The sequence below is a fragment of the Mycteria americana genome, chromosome 5, assembly GCF_035582795.1.
Source record: "Mycteria americana isolate JAX WOST 10 ecotype Jacksonville Zoo and Gardens chromosome 5, USCA_MyAme_1.0, whole genome shotgun sequence".
NCBI lineage: Eukaryota > Metazoa > Chordata > Aves > Ciconiiformes > Ciconiidae > Mycteria > Mycteria americana.
In genome coordinates this window covers 70194384-70212566 of record NC_134369.1, presented here as the reverse complement: position 1 = coordinate 70212566, position 18183 = coordinate 70194384, and the positions used below count along the sequence as shown (strand labels likewise).

General features: G+C 43.0%; 1 protein-coding gene across 1 annotated transcript; it reads left to right on the top strand.

The window, feature by feature from the left end:
- The first annotated feature begins 1183 nt into the window (after nucleotides 1-1183).
- CGRRF1 (cell growth regulator with ring finger domain 1) lies at nucleotides 1184-14573 on the top strand. The gene is made up of 6 exons (XM_075503916.1): nucleotides 1184-1376; nucleotides 6281-6420; nucleotides 7668-7845; nucleotides 8038-8185; nucleotides 11421-11528; nucleotides 12902-14573. Exons 1-6 carry the CDS (start codon nucleotides 1273-1275, stop codon nucleotides 13250-13252), a joined length of 1029 nt encoding a protein of 342 aa, XP_075360031.1. The 5' UTR covers nucleotides 1184-1272; the 3' UTR covers nucleotides 13253-14573.
- Nucleotides 14574-18183: the final 3610 nt, after the last annotated feature.

Sequence of the window (18183 nt, the reverse complement as noted above, 5' to 3'; positions counted from 1 at the left end):
GGAGGTGTTTCCTCACGCGCGGTCTGTCACCCGTGGGGAGGCGGGAGGAACGGGCTCGGAACCGGGGGATTCTGTTGCTTAACGGGCCTTCAGGGTTACCAGGGCTGACTATTTAAACCCTGGTCCGCAGAGCATCCTCCTCGTGCCGAGACCAGGCCGGGATATCAGCCCGTGGGCAGGGTCAGGAGCATGCCCAGGGAGGGTGGCCACAGTTAGACGAGGCCATTAAGGCCTATTAGTAACTTCACGTCCTTTATTAAAACACCAGAGAATACGCACAGAAAAATGACTGTTAAAAAAGCCTCAGCTAGGATATCTGTCTCATTAAACATAAGAAAATTCAAGCATGAGACAGAAGTGAGACTTAGTAAGTTCTGCTGCTCATGGTACTTCTGGTTTATACAAGTGGAGCGTAATTCTGGAAGTAATGCAGGATTTGGAGCTCACAAATCACAAATACGAGCAGCGAGTGAGAGGCAGACACTCCTCTTCCATAATGGGCTGTTGGTGGAGGTCTCCCTTGGTGCTGGAGGAAATATCTGGCCTTTTCCGTGCTGCTGGGAATTTAAGCTGCTGTAACAGAACAGAAAATGCCTTCTCGGCGATCCCGTAACAGTGAGAATTAAGAATATCATCGCTTTGCTCACTCAGAGAGAATGAAAGTATAGACGAAGACTTTACATCTCATGACCTTTATATTAATGACTTACATGCCGGATCTAGAAGATAAAATCGCGGATTTTCAATGAGAGCTTAAGTAAACATCATGGAAGCGCAAGATTGCCGAGCGGCTGTTGAAGCGTCACTTAATCTCTGTGCGCTCTTACATGCAGCTATTTCCTCGTGCGGTGCTGTGCATCCTTATTCACTTCAGGATGCAAAACCTCCTTGTGTCGCGCTCTATTCGGAAGCAGAGGTCACCGGAGGAATTTGGCAGCATCCCATCGTTACTCGAGGTCAGTTTTCCAAGCGCCAGGGTTGTCACAGTTAAGGCATGGAGGTGTTTGAAGGCGGGTTGTGCTGGTTGGACAAATACGCGGTTTTTTATTATTTAAATGCTTTGGGCAAATCCAGGTAGCGGGGGAACCCGCGGGCTGTCACTTGGCAACGCAGCCCCGCCCCCCCGGGCCCGCCCACCTCCGGGCAAGCTGAGGGCAATGGCTTCACTCAGCTGCCGCGCATGCGCCCGGCTGTTGGAGCCGGCGGGCTCTGTGGGGAGCCGGGCGGTGCGGCCTGGTTCTGCCCCGCTGTGGGGCGGCGTGGCTCGGCCCCATGGCCGCCGTGTTCCTCGTTACCCTCTACGAGTACTCGCCGCTCTTCTACATCACCGTGGTGTTCGTCTGCTTCCTCGTCACTAGCGGCCTGGTGCTGGGCTGGTGAGTGCGGCTGGGCGGCCGGCGCCGGCTGTGGGGGCAGCGTGTGGGGCCAACACCGTCCCTGTGGGGCCGGCTGTGCCCGTGGAGGCCGGTCTGGGGCGATGGGCCTTGGCTGCCGAGGTCTGGCGATGTAATGAGTTGGCATGGCGTAGGAGGGGGGTAATGGGAGCTGGCGCCCCTTGGGGAATGAGCTCCGGGGGTGTGGGGTGGCCCTGGGGTGGGACAGTGCCGGGGCTGGCAGTGGGGATGGGTGTGTGGGGCCTGGCAGTGGTCGGAGAAGGGGGGTTGTGTTGAAGACAGGAGGGTGAGGAGGGCTAGCACTGACCATAGGGGAAGAGGGGCTGCTCCAGCAGAAGGGGAAGATGAAAGCTGTGGAGAAAACAGAGTGGCCGGGAGAGGACCTGACCCTGAGTGAGGGGGTGGGGGTCCGGGAGGGCAGCTCCAAGGGAAAAGTTTGGCGCTGTTGGAGATGGACATCTCAAATCTTGGTGACAGATAAAATGAGCAGATATTGAGTAAAGTGCCTGGCGTTAGGCCGGGTAGCAGTTAAATCTGCCAGGCTTTGAGGCAGAGTTGTTACTGAGGTGTGAGAGTACCCAGGACCACTGATGGGGCACCAGTCTGTTCCACTGCTGAAGCTCAGAGGAGAACGGGATATTTCAAGTGAGTTGAACAGGGTGCTGGGACCGGGATGTGGAGAAGCCTTAAACAGCTGACCTGCTAAAGTGTCTAGAGGGGTGATGAGTGGAAGACCCTCTCCTACTTGTGTTTGAGATGGTTCAGCAAAGATGCCACTGTCACCTTTTTCAAAAACAGGTCCTTGAATGTCTGTCCATAGCACTGTTCTGTTTGTTTTCCTGCCAACTCAGGAGTGTCCGTAAATGTAAATACCGATACTTGCCAAGTGGAGAGCATTGATTAGCAATCAAAATATTTTATGTAGGCATTGGGCATACACCACACTTTTGGAGAGAATAAAATAGAGTTATTGCATTTCCTCCCATTGGCTTAACATTAATATCTGTCGTGCTGTGCTTCAGTGTTTTCCCTCCTTTGTCTCTCTTTGAACTACAGATGTTTTAGCTGTAGCTGCTTGTTCTCTTGGCAGCTTATAAATACTCTGCCTGACTTTCACTTTAGTGCAAAGGCTTCCCCTTGTTTACATCACTTTGTTAGCTGCTACTGGCTCAAACATATGCCATCTATTGCTTTTGGTGTAAATGAAGCTATCTTTTGATCTTTCAGATACACTTTAGGGAAAGTTTTTGTTCTTGTTTTGCATTGCCTCCCCTAGTGCTGGGTAGGTGGTAGTGAAGGCAAGACTGGTCTTTTTTCTGCTGGATGAAGCTCCACCTCATTATTTACTTGGAGAGAGAGGTGGTAGAAATCCTCTTCATAATTCTCTCTGTCCCACTGCACGCTGACGGTATTATATTGCCATCCACTTCTCTCCGCTCTTCCTTTTTTGCTTCATCAGTTCTTTGAAAATATTATCTTTACCAAAAAATGATACTGAATCATGATTCAAATAAACTTCCTGCATGTATATCCCAAAGCAGTGATTCTTTATCAATTTAATCCCTATTTATCTGCTTATAATAAATGCTTTGCAATCCCCTGCTGTAAAATGTCTGAAATAGGTATGTCAGAAGATTTGCACACATATCCATTGATGCTTTTGGGGCTACAGGGTGTGCAGAGGACTGTCCAGATGCATTTTTATTTCAGGATCTGAGATTCTAGGTGCATCTGCACTAGATATGATTGCAGTTTATGTAAATATATAAAACTGTCTTCAAAGTAGTTTGTTAAGAAACTGTTAGTCAAGTAGAAGAGTAGCCAGGAGCTCAGCACATACAAGTATGTGAGCATGTGGCCAGCTGCTCAGAGATATTTGCTGCTACCTTTGAACTCTGCCGTACCGTGGCCGTATGACCAAGAGCCTCCAAGCAACTTCAGTGTGTCTGCAGGTGCAGTTACAGTTTAAGTGCTTTTGAAGTTACCCATGAAAACAACTTGATCCTTTATTTGCTACACAGACTACTATAAATGCATATGGTGTCATAGGAGTACATAATACTTGATATATTGCTGTAATGACATTTTGTTTCCCACATCATTTTCAGCATCAATTCTCAGCTTGTTTTATGGATGTGTCCATGATGATGTCAGTCAGCCTGAAAAACACCAACTGCTTAGGAATGTTAATGTTTTCATTTGCAAAATCATGCGCTGATTTGATGAGCGTCTGTTTTTATGGCCAGCCCTGGATACCTGTGGCTCTGCTCAGAGAGTCTAAGTAGGTTACTGCACAGGTAGCTTTCTAGAGCCAGCCCATTAGATGCTCTGGGCGTAGGAATGAAGTAGAATTTACATTAGCTGAATGTGGTCCTGTGTGTCGTCTTTTTAGCTGGAGATGAAGGCTCGTATTAGGAGGAGCTGTAGGCTCAGCACCTGTTTGAGGGCTGGACTGCTCTTTGGAGAAATTAGCTCATGAACAAAACCGTTGGAAACTCCTGCCTTTTCTAAACTAGCGTTGTTCTGAAGAAATCGGCTTTCCCCTATACCAGCTAATGATCTAGATAGAATGTTAGATCATAAAATAAAAACTCTATCTTTATTCATCCTTCATACACTGAATCCTACCTTAAAATTTACAGAAGCCCTGTACCTTATTGTTGAACAGAGAGGCCTTTCTGCCTTTAGCTGTTGCTAAAACTGTACTAGAGGCTTTTTTCTATGGCTACTTTTCATGGTGATTATCCTGTTGCTTTCGACCAGCGAAGAAAGTTTCCAAAGAACAGGGTTTTTACTTTGCAATCAGCCAGATGGTATGAAACAGGAGGCATCTTTATGTGCGGCTGAAGAGATTAGCTCTATTGAGTTTTGGATATTGAGTAAGTGAAACAGCTGCTGCACCTGGTTTCTTTGTGAGTACGATGTTTAACTGGTGTACTTCATTACAGCCCCAGCGATGTCAGCATGGCTGCGTTTATACTTGCATCGGACAGAGATTTGACCCTCCATGTGCACAAACTAAGTATGGCTGAGCACCCTATATTATCTCATGGAAGAACTGCAAATGTTTCCATCAAAGTCTAGCAAACCAAAGGAATATATCAAAGATGGAGTAATGAGTATAGAGTACTTTCCGCCAGCTCAATCTCTTTCCTCTGTGGTGTATCTGTGACACTCAGGCACGCGAGACGTTAAATGGTAAAGGCAAATATTTGTTAGACTGCCAGGAACAGGTTGTTGTTATTGAGAATGGCTTTGAGAATTTTTTTCTGAAGTAGTTTCCTCAACTTGAAAATCACTGATGCTTTTCCCTGTTAGTCTTACAAAGGGCACCCCTCCAACATGAAACAATAGAAAGGAGCCCAGTGTCAGTAGAAGCTCTGCTTTTCTTCTTTGTTTGACACACAGGAGTTGGAAAAGATTTTTAAATCAAGGAAAAAGTAGCAGTTAAGCCACAAAATTGTCTGTTTGGCTCAGAGCTGCATTGTACATGAAATTACTTTAGCAATTTTCAAACTGATGACATGGAAGTTGGTAGTGCCCTTTTCAGCTTGAGTTATTGATATGAGACCCATCTTACTGTAACAGCTGCTATTTCAGTATACTAAATGGAAACAATTGATGCAGGGAAGAGCCGATGCTTCGTGCCATTCAGAGTTTTCCAGCACCCAATATGCTGATGACTGCATGAACCAAAATTCAAAGCCATTAAACAGGCCATCACTTCAACAGTACAGGTGGCAGCGACAAAAGCATAAATTCAGGAAAGTACAGCCTGAGCTAATTAATAACTGTTTCCTAAAATGCATTAACAAAAGACTCCCACAGCCTCTCCCTGTTGCCTTACTAATGAGACAAGACTGGATTAATGCAGTTAAGAAAATCTCTTCAGTCTCCGAAGTAGTCTTCTGATTGCATATCTGGGACAGTTTCTCTAATCAGCTTTTGGTTATTGAAAGTTATTGCTATCACCTTAAAAAGTGAATTATTTTTAGCCAAGTGTAAAAGGAAGGCTGTTGTGGAGCTCGTTTTGTAGATCCTGATCTTCTCTAGTGGTTCTTTTAAAAGCCCCAGGCAATATGAAATTCTTCAGTTTTTTAATTGATGTCAGAAATAATTCCAAAATATTCTTCCTCGCTTTCTTTTATTTTTATTTTGATCCATAGAGTGTTTAAACTTTTAAACATTTGCTTCGTTATCCTTTTAGGGTCAGAATATCACTTGGGCTAGCACGCTAGTTTCGGCTTTGAAGGCGTCTTTGAGTCTCAGCTTTGATTCAGAGTCTTGACTATTTTGCACTTGGTTTCTGGCTCAAAGCAGAGGCTTTACAGCCCCTGATTTAATATCAGCTTCTTATTGTAATTGCGGTTTACATGGGAAATCGGGATCTTATTCTCCCATAAAAACATCTTGCTGGCTGTAATTACAGCTAGAAGTATCTTAGGGCTGAATGATTTACTCTGAGGTCTTCCTTCTGAGCACCCAGCCCATTAAGACTGTTCCATCTTTGTAAGCAGCGATTTTTTTTTTTTTTGGTCCTGTGACGGGATGTGCAGAATATCAATTGGGAGAACACTCTGGCTAACCATTTACCACTAGAGGGCATTGACCATTCTCATTAATTTTATTCTCTTTCTGGAAACGTTGCAGGAGTAAAGTATTCCCCCGTATAGATTTTCTGTATCACCGTGAAGACTCCTACCTTCTGCCACAAAAAGCTGGAGTCAGATTGGCAGGCTATATTATGCATGCATGCTAGCAGATAATTCTGCAAAGCCAAGCTAGCTTTATTTGTTGTGCTGCTTGCTATTTAGAGCTGAAGAAAAATTCAAATGTGTCAACACTAACACTTAACCCACTTGTTCTTCTTGTTTCACGTCTCATAGGTTTGGGTTGGGTGTTCCTGTTATTCTGAGAAACTCAGAAGAAACAGAATCGAGCACAAGAATTTTGAAAAAGCGGATGAGACAAGTGAAGAATCCTTTTGGGTTAGAAATCCCTCATCCTGCTACAGCTTCAGTAACAAGTCAGTGGATTTCTGATGTCCTTGATGTTTGTCAGTTTGGGTTCCTGTACTATGTTTTCTTGCTCTCATCCTTTTCCTTTATCAAAATTCCTCAGAAACATGCTTCCTCCCATCATTACAACAGAAATAATTTTTATAGAGCTTATAAATGTGGTGCTTTTAAAAGTGAAATGTTTGGATATTTAAGTACTGTTTAATTCTTATTAATGAAACACTTCCTACTATAACAGATTTTTAAGTCACAAAAACATTTGCAGATTACCAGCTACTGTGGGCGTTTTTGTAAACTTTACAGAATTTTAGGATTCTATAGAATTCATTATAGAATATATACCGCCCACTTAAACCTAAGTCCAGATCTCCAGCGGTGTTTGGAAATGCACTACTTTAAAAAAAAAAAAAAATTCCCTGTCTTGCTATCTCTGCTTCAGTGGAAACTGAATTTAAATATCTATTTGGATCAGAGCTCAAGTAGTTCCTAACATCCTTGAAATCACCCACATAGGAAGTGAATTCATGCCCTTCTGCATAATTGGGGAGTAGTAAGCAAGGCTGGAGCATCTTCCACCAACACAGGTGTGGAGCCTTCCTATGAATAAGAAAAGGGCTGCAGCAGTTTTACCCCTCCCCCAACATTAAAAAAAACCCCAATGTACAAACCCAACAACTTAGTCTTCAGGTTACTTGGATTTTTCAGGAGGTTTGAGCACTTGAATTTGGTGGGACTTTCCAGTTGTTCTGCTCCTGTTTGTGCAGTAAGTGTTTAGAAGTTAATGGGTTGGGTACTTGATTTTTAGAAAAGAAATGGAGCACATAGATCCCCTTTTTAGCCTCCCTCTGCATGATCAAGAGGGCCATATTCTTTGAGACCAGAGAGGGTGTTGTAGGCCAGTGATCCAATTAATATCATTATCTGAGGAGGGAATGGACTTTGGGCTAGGAGTTGTGCTCTTGGGTCTGCCAGTGAGTGTGTAAAGTGTTACCAGAAGTTAAAATTTACCCTTCATAAAATGCTACTTTTGTTAGCTTAATCAGCCATTTTATCTCCTCGCACCCACTTCCTCATCTCCATGGACTTTCATAAGCACTAAACCTAGTGTAAATTCTTAAGAGACTAGATTACAATGATAAAAATCTGGGACACTGAAGTTGTTTTCTGCCTGTTGCCTTTTAAGAACCTACACTTAGCAGTTCCAGAATTCCTGCACATTGGTGAGTTAATGAAATCCTTATCTTCTTTCTACAAGAGGGTGTAACACTGACACCTGATTGTCTGGAAGACTGTATTCTTACATGCTACTGGGGCTGCAGTGTTCAAAAACTCCACGAAGCATTGCAGAAACACGTCTACTGCTTCAGAATAAAGACTCCTCAGGCTTTAGAGGATGCTCTGTACAACGAATACCTCTATCGACAACAGTACTTGTATCCTTTTTTAAATTGTTTTGACAAAATATGCTAATTTGTTGGCACAGGAAGCATTGAGACTTGTGAACACTTGGCAGTTCTTGGCACAATATATTTATGAACAAATATGATGCAAAATATTCTTTATGCAAACGTCACATTTGTCTACAATTGCAGCGACACTGATTGTTTTCCTTGACACATATAAAGCATTAAAAAAAATGACAAGGAAGAAAAATATTGTCAGTTACCAGAAGATGCTCAAGTTGTCGATTTTGGCCCAGTGCCTAGATCTCGTTATCCGTTGATAGCATTGTTGACGTTAGCCGATGAAGAAGACAGAGAAATATATGATATTGTAAGTAACATAAGAATATGGTTTAGGGTCACTGTATTTAAGGTCCAAATGTTTCAGGAGACAGGCTTGAATAAAAGCTTCCTTTCCCTGTCCCCCAGAATTTGGTCCCTGACTTTATCACTGATGACTCCAGGGGAGCGTGGCAGGAGAGCAAGGATAATTGTTGTATAAAAATTATGTATGCTGTTCAAAAGATGCTTATGATTTTCACAAAGCTCATAATCTGCAAAGGTGTCTGCGGTAAGCCCTGTGGTCAGACAAACTAGGGTTGTGGTAGGTTAGTAAGCTATTACTCTGATTTTTCTGATCACATAAACCTGTGGTGGAGCTCTTGCGCTGATATGGTCTTTTGGATTGCTGTTGGCAAAGTAGGAGGATTTTTTTTTTAGTGTCTGGCACAGATATTTGAGCTGATTGCTGACTTGACTGTTAGGAACATAGAAATTACCTTTCTGCAGCAGGCCTGATAATGCAGTACATTATGTCTCACAGTAGCCAGCTCCAGGTCATTTACAGGAAGGTGTGAAGGTCTTGCAGTAGACTGATATGAGATACTCACCTCCCCAAAAAGGTCTCCTCCTAATCTGTTGCAGCTAAAGCAGCTTCAGCTTTGTCACATGCAGTTCAATATCCCTTCTAAACTCTAAAGTGACTGATTCTTTTTGGAATGATTTGGGACGTGCTTTTATCTCCCATCTTTTCATTTGGTTGATAACCTGATCGCACTAACTGCTTGAACAATAATACAAATGAACTCGGAAGCAAATTGCCTAAATCCACTGAACACTTCTCCATGCATTCATTTGGAAGTTGTTTGTGATCACACCAGTGCCTAAGAAATCTGTTCCCTTTCCAAGTGATGCCTGTCCTTGGCTTCTTGTCACTTGACCTTAGGACTGCCTTCCTCCTGTCCCCACTTGAGATTCCCCCCTCCCCCCTACCCCCCAGTTATTTCCCAGATTAGTACGTCTATATATGTTTAGAGCTCAGATTAGTTTCGTATAAAGAGACTGTAAATTTCATATTTGAATGTGTTTGACATTAGCATGGACATGAATTTGTAATACCTCTCTTTTGGTCCTTAACAGAAGAAAGGGACGGAAGGAGAGTGGGAGAGGTATTTTTCCTCTTGTTTTGGAGAAAAGGAACACAACTAGAATCTGTTAATATAGTCAAAGGAGTAACTCCACCTGAACTCCTTGCCAGACAAATGTCAGAATTGCATCTGTTGTTGTTGAAACAAACTTGTAAAATATAAATATAGTGTGGAAAGGGATCTTTGCTATTGTGGCCAGTATGGTATTAGCCATGTTATTCTCACATCAGTGCATCAAGCTCCATCTTGAATTATTTTTGTGCGTCACCATCACTACGGATGGTGTTCCAATATCTCTTTTCTGGGGCGGTCTAATTTTCTTCCTAACTGTATTTGTGGCCAGATCATACCTATTTGGTTTTGTGCCGCAATTTTCCTCTAGCTCCAGAAAATTAGTATGACCATATATAAGAGCTACAGAAATTATTTGAAGACTGGTGGGGCTAAAGTGGAAGAAGACTTGGATTTCAAGCCTGTGTATAAAATAGAAGATTGAGAAGTAACTTGATTGTGGTGTACAAGTATTTACAGAGAGAGAAAAATACCTGGTGTTCAAGGGCAAGGGATTCTATAATCAAACAGCATAGCATTTCTGCTAGATCATAGCAGAATGTATTTCTGTATATATTTCTATACTACAGGACACCATAACAGAGGAGACGGTAGCTTGAAGATCGAGATGCTTGCGTTAGGAACTGGTCCCGCTCACAGTTAAAAAGTTGCCTAGGTGTCTGAACAAACTATGAATTGAGGACACGCGTCGTCATTGAGAAAGCACTTATGTTGTGGTGGGATGACATAATACAAATACACTGAGAACAGTTAACTTTTAAACTCTTATTATCAAAACACAAAATCTGTCATTTTAATGGAGATTTAATGGCTTTCAGGTTCCAAAACAAAGCTAATAGTGGTGTGGGTTTTGGGGTTTTTTTGTTTTTTTTCTTTAAGGCATTGTGATTTAGAAAAAAAGACCTTATCACCAAAGAATAGTAAATTCAGTTAGTATAAATACATATGTATAGGTACATATATATTTAAACTCTGCATGTAATTAGCCATGTGTGGATTTTGAAGTGCAAGTCTGATTTGCCTTTAAAAATTTTTTTAAAATAAAACAGCTTTCTTCTATATTTCATTTCTCTTTTGACAGCTTCTGGGAACTACAATAATATTGAATTTCACTTTCTTTTTTTCCTGCTTTTTAGAGGCTATTATGTAATCTGGGCAGGGTGAGGGGTATTAGGCACAGCATGCAAGCTTAGAGTGGTTTTTATTTTCAGAAAAGTGACTCTAAAGTCAGCCCATGGGGTCCTTTCATAATCCTGTCCAGTGAAATTTGTCTTTTGCCTACTCGGTTTACAAGCCAATCAGCAACACTTCAAAATGCATTTCGGAGTCTAAAAACTGCGGTCTTTGTGTTTGTGAGGGAAGTGGAAGAGAGTAGAGAAGACTTGCCTTTTACATGTTCCCCTGTAATTCTGCGCTCAGACTTCAGGTGACAGGGTCATTTCTTGTGTTGAAGACAGCCTGAGAAGCGGCTGCAGAAGTTGTATGGGACTTAAGCGCATGTGCTGGCTTGGGGCTCGGTTGCCGTAGGAAACTCCTTGCAGTTTGTCAACTTCTCTCCCATCTAGGAGGAGCTCATCATGAGTTAGTGGAGTGGAAAGAGGAGCATAGGAGCTGCCACTTCTGGTTGAAGTCGTTATGCAGGTAGCCTCTCCAAGGCACATCTGTGACTGTGTAAGCAAGCCCTACCTCAGCTGCGTAAGCATGCACTTCAGGAGGACTGCATGTGCTTAGGTGCCTTTTCGGTTTGGGGCCTTATTCCATTAGGTGAGAGCAGTCAGAGCAGGTCTCCGCTGTAAGCTGGCCGTAGAAGGGCTCCATGGAGAACCAGGGCAGAAGGCTGAAGCGCCACAAAGTGCGATCTTGGGCCACATCCTGTTTTTACCTTGTCCAGCATATTTTTTTGATCTGTGCTTGAAGTCAACATTGTTCAAGGCCTGATTGTCTAAGGAAGTAAGGAGGTCAGAGGTTGTAACAAAGTACGCAATCTTTCAAGCAAACTGTTCCATATGAATCATATAACGAAAAGGAAAGTTATTAAACCTGGCTTTTTTTTTTTTTTTTTTTTAGGTTTCAATGGTGGCTGTAATTCACGTTCCTGATGAGAGCTACAGACTTTCCTGCAGAATATTATATCAGTATCTACTTCTAGCTCAAGGTCAATACCATGATCTGAAGGTAAGCCACGTACTGAGTCTTGTTTCGTTTGGGCGACAGTGTTAAGTTTAGTTTGTGTAGGCTTTCAGGAGCCTAAATTAGTATAAGACTTATTGTCATGGAAAGAACTGGATAATAGTTAAAATTATTTTATCAGTTAAGTAGACAGACAAAGTTACTGTACAGAAATATTTTATATGAAAATATTCAAAATTTCTTGGAAAAATTACTTGATTCTAGTCTAGAGTCCTAGGTCCTGTCCACTTATTAAAGCAGTAGTAAGGCATTAACAAGCTGTCGAATGCTTCCTCTCTACAGAACATTTTTTACCTCCTTGCTAGTGTCTCAGACCAGCACTTTCTCCTACACTGCCCTTCAATTGGGAAAGCCTCAGCAGAAACTGTTGGGTTTTTTAATTTCTTTTTACCACAGTACGTGCACAAAGGTTAGAAATCTGCCTAGCACATACCATTGTAAGTTAAACCAATGTTCTCACTATTCCTTTCCAGTTTCCCTTATCTATGCATGTTGTGGGACCATCTTTGTCCTGGGTCTGTCAGGCAGTTGATGATGTGATTCTATTTTATATTACTGTGATAATAAAAATAACATAAGATATTGATAAGCTAGGAATTGGGCCAAATTAATTCTATTGACTCGATTAGCATTCATTCAGAAATAGATTTGTCCAAAGAAATGTTTGTCCTGGCCATTTTTTGCTGACCTAGTTGATCCAGGTAAACTTCCCTGCTGACCCCCTTAAGCTTTCTTTTCATGTCTGGTACCATTGTAAAAACACTGCTTAAACTGAACAGAAAAAACTGTGCAGCTGTGTTTCGTGTAGTTGTGTAGCTTGTCCTCTATGGGCATCTTTGGCTGCATGGTAGTTTACTGGCTTTATTAAGAGATCATGCCCAGAAGAATTTGCGCTTCGCATAAAGTAAGACAAAAAGGAGTAGGGGATTGTAATATGAGCCAGAGCGGAATGGGTTGAGTGAAGTAGATTTGACAGCTTGGTGGATATATTTTTGGTAGGAATGGACAGAAGCATCCCTCTAGGCATAGAGAATGATAGACTAGAAACAGAAACCCGAGCTGCTCAAAACCTGGGCAGTTCTGTTAAAGTTCATGCATGTCCATTGATTTGATTCAGCTAAGATTTGATGACTTATCCTTAATATTTTCCCAGTGTTCTATGTAATTTTATGCTTCTAAAATACCTTTAACTGAAGGCCAGGCGACTGTCAGGACTCACGCAAAGAGTGAGTATGGCACTATTTGACCCAGTGGAAACCAGTGAATCTGACCCAGTGGAACTTGCATCGCACGTGTGTGTTCAGGTATCAGGGGAGAGTTTGTTGACTTCTGAATGTTTGTGTATATGTGTATTTTAGCAACTCTTCATGTCTGCAAATAGTACTGCACCATCTTCAAGCGATACATCCCCTGGTGAGAGCAGCACTGACAGAAGGTTGCTAGAAAAGGCCGGACTGGCTGAAGATGAACCAGAATTGCATGAAGAAAACAGTAAAGACTGTGTTGTTTGCCAAAATGGCACCGTGAACTGGGTACTCCTACCCTGCAGGCACGCGTGCTTGTGTGATGCCTGCATTAAGTATTTTCAGCAGTGTCCAATGTGTAGGCAGTTTGTTCAAGAATCTTTTCCACTTTGCAGTAAAAAGGAGCAAGATGAAGATGAATCGACCCATATCTTGCAAGATGTTCTTCCTGGAAGAGTTTTTTAATGGGGAAAAAAATAGAAGAACTGGGTTGTATGCACCAAGATTAAATGTAGAAAACAGACTGTTTATGGGAGGATATGTAGCATTAACTTGTATGGGTTTGCTCTTTATTGTTAGGTAATTTTCAGCTTGCTTCTTTTTCTTCGCTCCATATGCTCGCAGGAACGCTATGCTTATCCATGCAATGTGGACAGAAGAAGTGCGTAGGATATCTTTGAAGGATGTGATTTTATTTATAACTTCTTACTAGTTTTTCATGGAGTACTATTGGAGGCTATTTTGATTACTAAATTTAGTATATCTACTAAAAAAAGAATAAAACTTGCAAGTGAAGTTGCACACAGCTCATTCTATATTTATTGTATTTAAAATACTAGAGCAATATATCATTTTAACTCAGTATAATTTAGGAACATAGCACTTTACAGAATGTATCAAATGAAGAAAAGTAAATATTCTTCATTGTTAAACCCTTGTATATTTATTTTGTAGATGAAGGCTGGACTGTGGCAGGAGCTGGGAGTTGAAGGCATTCAGGATACTGTTTCTGGCTGTTTTGAAAGATTTATGTGTGTGCGTGCATGCGTGTGTGTGTGAGGGACCCTAGCCAAAGCCTGTTGGAATGAGTGGAAAGATTTTTGTTGATTATTGTTGGCTTGAACTAAGCGTTGCTGACACTTTCAAGCCTGAGCCTCTGCTATGTCATCTTGAGACTTTCAATCTTGTCAGCAATGGCTGTAAGAACTTGTTCTCCGTACAAATGTTAGTTAATTACTCCATAGAGTGGTTACTGGGGCAGTTTTGTGGTGCTATTCTTATACGAGTAGCCTGCTTTGGGGAATTTCCAACTCTTTTTACTTGCATTGTCAGCTTGGATGCAAAGTTAACCGTTTACCTTTTATCAATAGTCCCAGGGAATTTACTTACTCTAATAAAGAAAGAAGCTAAAGAATAGCAGAAAATTATTTCTTTTTCCCTCCAATGGTGTATTGTCAAAAGCAATAAAAATGGCTGTTGAGAAGAGAAATTGTTGGTTTGCTTCTTGAGAGCGAGCTGAATTCTCCTAAAGACAGACAGGCTGGGTTTTGCATCTGCTCATGTAAGACAAAAATACAAGCACTCATTAGAACCCGTAGAAAATGGGGAGTAGCTGCTTTCTGTCCTCCCTCTTGTTCCCTTGCAGCTTTGCCCCACATCCAATTCCAGGACAGCTGCTCAGTCTCAAGGAGAGAAAGCCCTGCTCCAAGCTATTCAGCTGCACTCAGTCTCCTGCAGCTTCTTTAATGGTGCTGCCGGTACAAGGTACATACAAGGTGCTGCACACCTCCAAAACGGGGAAGGAAGCTTCCCCTACTCAAAGGTATTCCATCTTCATCTTTCTGTCATTCAGGTTTTTTTGTTTTGCCAGGACCCTGCTTCCAAACTCCTGGCAATTGCCTCTGAGGAAAAGATTTAGGTGGTGGTAGAAAGAGTAATGCTTCGTTGTAAAGACAGGTAGAGGTTGGGAATTGATGCATGTCGCCACAGATTTCCAGCCAGTGATCAGTAGGCTGTTTGTAAGACAATTTATTTGGTCTACATAAAGTGACCTTCCTTGCCAGGGACAACTTGAGAATAAACTGCTGGCCAAATGAGCCTTTTGTTTGCACTGTATATCAAACAGGAGTTAAATACCTAGGTGTGTGCGGGGACTGATCAGTGCTTGCAGAGAACTTTGGAAGACGGATGGTTCTGTGTGGAAATCATCATGGCAAAGAATGGTGTATATGCTGCAATTCAGGAGGCTGAGAACAGCAAGAGGAGAGCAGGGAAGAATGTAGTAGCAGAAGGAATGAGTGCTGGTGGCAGCAAGGCCATACCTCAGCTAAGAACACAACGCAGACGTGGGGCAACAACGGTGTGATGCAGCTCAAGCAGACCCAGAGCTGCCTGTATTGAGAGAGGGTAGAAGGACTGTAAATGTCATACGGTGCCTTCACCGCTCAGGATGAATCACAAAGGCACGATGAGGACTTGTCCTCTGTGCCTCTGTAGGCAGTCCTCACTGTCCCACTTAGACACATGTGTCTTGGTGCTAGTGAGAATGTGAACGTGCAAGAATGAGCATGAAAGAATGAGTGCGCGAAATCAGTCTTAAAAATAAAAATCGCCTTCCCTTTCTATGTGGTCTCGCATTGAGTTTTGCTAGCTTGGTTGCAGCGTACCTGATGGAGGTAGTTCCTGAGTTTAGCCTCCCTGTCTGTGTCGCTAGCCTTGTTCTGCCATTAAAGGGGAGCAGCTAACGTGATGATGGTGGAAATAAATGCTCTTCAGCCTTCCTCCCTTCATATCCATGTGTCACTGTTGTGAAATGGAGAGCTGATGTAAATTGTTCTAGGCCTCCACGGGCTCTCAGAAGAATTAATATAAAGACCAAAGAGCCTGAGCCATGACAATAGCTGTTTCCATACGAACAGCTTATACTACCAGCATGTGGGATAGTGGCTGTACCGATTGTTGTTCCAGAGGAGCAGGTTAATGCTGCGCTGATTCTAACCTGGCTTTGGGCGCTGCTTGATAGTTAGCAGGGACTTGGTTTGTCCAAGTAGATGATCAAAGAGGTGGTGTTTACTGCTTGACCACAGTAGTCCCCGACATTAAATCAATTAATTAAAATTTCCCAACAAGACAGTGTGATCCAAGCTTGTGGGCTTGTTTAATCTCAAAGTGAAATGGTATTCGAGTAAACCCCACAGAGAATTGCCTGGTCTGTCTCATCCTTCAACCAATCGATGCCAGTATTAAATAATAATGGCAAACAGGATGTAGCTGTGCTGAACTGCCAGGCCATGTATTTACCATTAAGTCTGCCCCGGCTTTTCATTTGTTTCTTGTTCTTTTAATAGCATTTTCCAGAGATGCTTAGTTGCTTTATCAGATCTAACAAGCTTCCTTACCGGCCCAAATCAAAGACCTGACTGAGTTATAAAAAGTACAGTAGCTGGCTTATTATGTTTGCCCTTCTTCTAAGAAGCCATCGCCAAATATAGATCAGGTGAGAAGTAAAAGGAGCAGCTCTAAAGCTGCCTTGTGCGTCCCTTGGTTGTCTTAAAACAGGGATTCAAGGCTCTAAGAGAGAAATAAAACCTTCCCGTGACCCACAAAAACACAGTATATTGACAGGCTGTTCTGCTCTGTCGCCCTGTTGTAATAGAGGTAATATAACATTCCTCTTCCACTCATTATTGATGATGTTTATGGATTTGGTGACATCGAGGAACATACACAGACTTCTGGCAACAAGACCCGCTTCTTTTCAGCAGCGTTGGGGTATTACAAATTTGTAATGATTTTTGCTGTAGGAGAGAGGTGGGAGGTACCTCACCGCCTGGTTTGGTTCATCAACTGTAACCAGAGCTGAGGCTTTGAAACAAGTCGATCAAACTAAGTGGTGTTACTTTGGGATGTCCCAAGGTGCCTTTCCAAATGCCGGTGGACTGTGACGCAGACATCTTCCTTCTGTAGAGAAAGTTGCTCTGTTAGGATCTTCCTTCCTCCCTACCTCCCTCCTCCAAGTAGAGGGCAAAGGGTAAGAGGGAGACAATTCAGGTCAATTCATCTTAAAATGGTTTTCCCATGCCCATGAGGAATTCAGAATTCCCATAAGGCGCTTTGAAAACTGGCTAATGCTCTGCCCCCTACTCCTCGCGGGCTAAAATGGTGCTGCATTCCACTACAGACCCTACAAAGTCTCACCACCACCACTGAGGATGGCCATTGACCATCAGAGCGCCGAACCTGTCTGCTGAGCTACCAGTAGCCAACGCTGCCAACCTGGCACGACGCTGTTCCCTGTCGGGGAATAAGGGAAGGGGGAGTTCAGCATCTCATGCTTTGGTGGGTCTGAGCAGGTGAGAACCCATGTACACGTTTTGTTCAGCTTTAAGGCAAGCTTCTGTGTGAATTTGATTACAACGATGCATTTACTTGCTAATATCAAACTGAAAACTAAGTATGGTAAAAGGAGTAAGGAATCAGGGTCTGAGTTTCTCCTGCTGGGTTGTGCGTTGCTCAGTGCCCCTGTGCCCTGATGAAGCTCTGCAAGGTCTGCCAGGTGAAGGAGGTCTGGGGCTGACGTGTGTAACAGGGAAGTCTGCAGTAACTGGCCACCAGTCACAATTTGCTCAGTTGTCCTGATATCCAGAACAAACAAGGACTGGCCTCTGTCACTGCAGCGGACGTGCAGCCCCTGCAAAGGCTGTCCCTGGTGTCCTGTATGTTTATAGCTAATGTAATTAATGCCAGGAATAGCTGAATTTTATCTGATACAGCAAAAGTCTTCCTCTGAACTAAGCCATCAGAAAAGCTTGGTATTGCCTTGCTGGAGTATGCTGGGCAGGAAGGGCAAAGAGAAAACCAGGATTAGGGTTACGTTTCTGGATAACTTTAGCATTACTACCCTTTTAACGTTGCTTTGATGGCATGCAGTGGCCTCGTAATGCAAATGCATACCTGAGCGCAGCTATCGGGCCGCAACCGAGCACTGGAGAGTCCCATGCTTTGCGGGGTCCCCCAAAACCAGCCAGACCCCGCTCCCTGCCTTGCCACTGCTCTCTGAAGCGGTGCTAGCCACGATCCCCTGGGATGTTTGCCCAGCTAGTGACCACAGAGGGGCTCAGAAAGTCTCTGCTGAACAGTGCGGAGTCGCTCAGGCAGCTCTACACATTGTTTCTGTCTTGCTTTTACTCCCTCGTATCCATGTGCAATGTGGGTAGAGAGAGGTGAGCTTGTAGCGCAGCGATGGTTATACCTGTAAAAAGGGGCTTCTACTGGTTTGGTTCCATAAATTTGTAGGAATGTGCAACACCTACATAAAGGCACCTTTGTCTGGATGCTGCTACATCTGAGCTAGGAGAGTTCCTGCTTTAATTATGCCATCTCATAATGGGAATGAT